The 1993-nt window shown below is 39.6% G+C and overlaps 1 protein-coding gene across 1 annotated transcript in view; it reads left to right on the top strand.

The window, feature by feature from the left end:
- Positions 1–804, top strand: part of LOC146329277 (EGF-containing fibulin-like extracellular matrix protein 1) — a 7210-nt gene extending 6406 nt beyond the window's left edge. The window contains exon 8 of the mRNA XM_084714501.1: positions 485–804. Coding sequence (XP_084570627.1) covers positions 485–646 — 162 coding nt within the window. The 3' untranslated portion in view covers positions 647–804. The remainder of the gene's footprint in view (positions 1–484) is intronic.
- Positions 805–1993: the final 1189 nt, after the last annotated feature.

Genomic DNA, 1993 nt, shown 5'->3' with positions numbered 1-1993 from the left:
TAGCTGACCCTTCTTATGCCTGATTAAATCATCTGAGACACAACTTTTCATAAAATATATTTTAAAACAAAGATGATAATGACATCAGATTTTACAGCTCTGATGTCAGCAAGTATTGACAGATTTTGATTTGAAGGATTTTCACACATTTTTAAATTGTCTGAAGTTGTGAATTCTTGTCTTCTGTTTTCTGACAGACGGTTCACAAATTAAAACACTTAAAGCAAAACAAAACATTTCATACATTATTTCATATATATAAATCCTTATAAAATAAAACTTCACTGAACAAGAATTAGAATTATCATTGTCAGACATGATTTGTTCCATTTCTCATGAACAGCTGATTGAATCCAAATCAATGTTTCACCTGTTCTCATGTTTTTAATCTCATCTCCGTCTCACATCACTTTTTTCTTCTCATGTCTCCTGTCTGTTTATAAAATAATCATCACTGACACCCGATTGGTCGTTTCTGTTGCAGCGGTCCAGTAACGTGAGCGCCATGCTGGTGATGACGCGTCCTCTGATTGGTCCCAGAGAGCACGTCCTGGACCTGGAGATGGTGACGCAGAACTCAGCGCTGAGTTATCAGTCCAGCTCGTTGCTCCGCCTCACCATCATCGTCGGACCGTACGCCTTCTAGGAGCTTCCTGCATTTACACCAATCTGCTTCAAGGACACTCTCCAGAACACTTTCCAGGAAACTGTCTTGGACACTTTCTACGACACTTTCCAGGACTCTTTCTAGGACACTTTAAGGACACTTTCAGGACTCTTTCTAGGACACTTTAAGGACACTTTCAGGACTCTTTCTAGGACACTTTAAGGACACTTTCAGGACTCTTTCTAGGACATTTTCTAAGACATTTTCCGGGACAGTTTCAAGGAGATTTTCCTGGACGATTTCTAAAGCATTTTGAAGGACACTTTCCAGGATATTTTCCAGGACCATTTCAGGATGTTTTCTAGGAAACTTTCTAGAAACCTCTCTGGGAACCTTTCTATGATTCTTTCTAAGACACTTTCTAGGACACTTTCTAGGATGCTTTCTAGGACACTTCCTGGACTCTTTCTAGGACACTTTCCAGGATTATTTCATGACACTTTCCAGGACATTTCCAGGACGTAAACGTTAACATGTTTCTTTCAGTGGATGTTTGACTCGTTTGTCTTTGCTGTAAAACCAGGACACTTTAAACATGTCTCCTGTCTCTGTGTCTGTTGTTACATAACCAGAGGAAACTCTGACGGCTCCTTTTCTGTTTTCTCAAACTGATGATGTCACCAGGACAGCGTCCAGCCAGGGTTCAGCTCTGCAGGGACATTACATCACATCCTGTCCTCTTTTCTCCTCCACTCACTTTGGCCCAGTCCTGGTGTCCACCCTCGCTGACTCACAGACTCTGAGACGTGTCTCCAGTAATTCTGCTTCACATTTCACTGTCAGACCATTGAGTCCACCAGGTCTCTGTCCTTTGTCTGTCTCTCAGACTGTTTGAGTCTTTCATGTCCACTTTTCTTGAGAATTACCCACAATTCAAAGTGTTGTGACATTAAACACAGGCTTACCATGTCTTGTTGATGACATCACGTGTCAACATCTGATTGATGTCATGACTCTACGAGGTTTTTATCATCAGAGTGAGAGCTCGTCTTTTTCTCTCAAACTCAATTATTTACTTTAATCCAGAAACAATAAAAGTAATAAAACATGTTGAAACCTCCCTGTTTATATTTGTGTTTGTTTTCATATAGAATCATCTGTTGATATTTTCATGTTTCCTTCTTTGTATTTGTGTTGTTTGTGCAGCTGTTGTTTACCTGCATGTTTTTGTAAATTAGGAAAACAAAAACAAACCAGTGAACAAACATTAAAGGAGCGACTGCAAGAAAAAATAAGATTACGACTGAGATTTCTTCTTCTTCTTCTTCTTCTTCTTCTTCTTCTTCTTCTTCTTCTTCTTCTTCTTCGTCGTCGTCTTTGTTTGTG

The sequence above is a fragment of the Lutjanus erythropterus genome, chromosome 3 (assembly GCF_056507025.1).
Source record: "Lutjanus erythropterus isolate fLutEry1 chromosome 3, fLutEry1.hap2, whole genome shotgun sequence".
NCBI classification, from domain to species: Eukaryota; Metazoa; Chordata; class Actinopteri; order Lutjaniformes; family Lutjanidae; genus Lutjanus; species Lutjanus erythropterus.
Note: the sequence above shows the minus strand (reverse complement) of the source record. Positions and strands in the feature narration are given on the sequence as shown.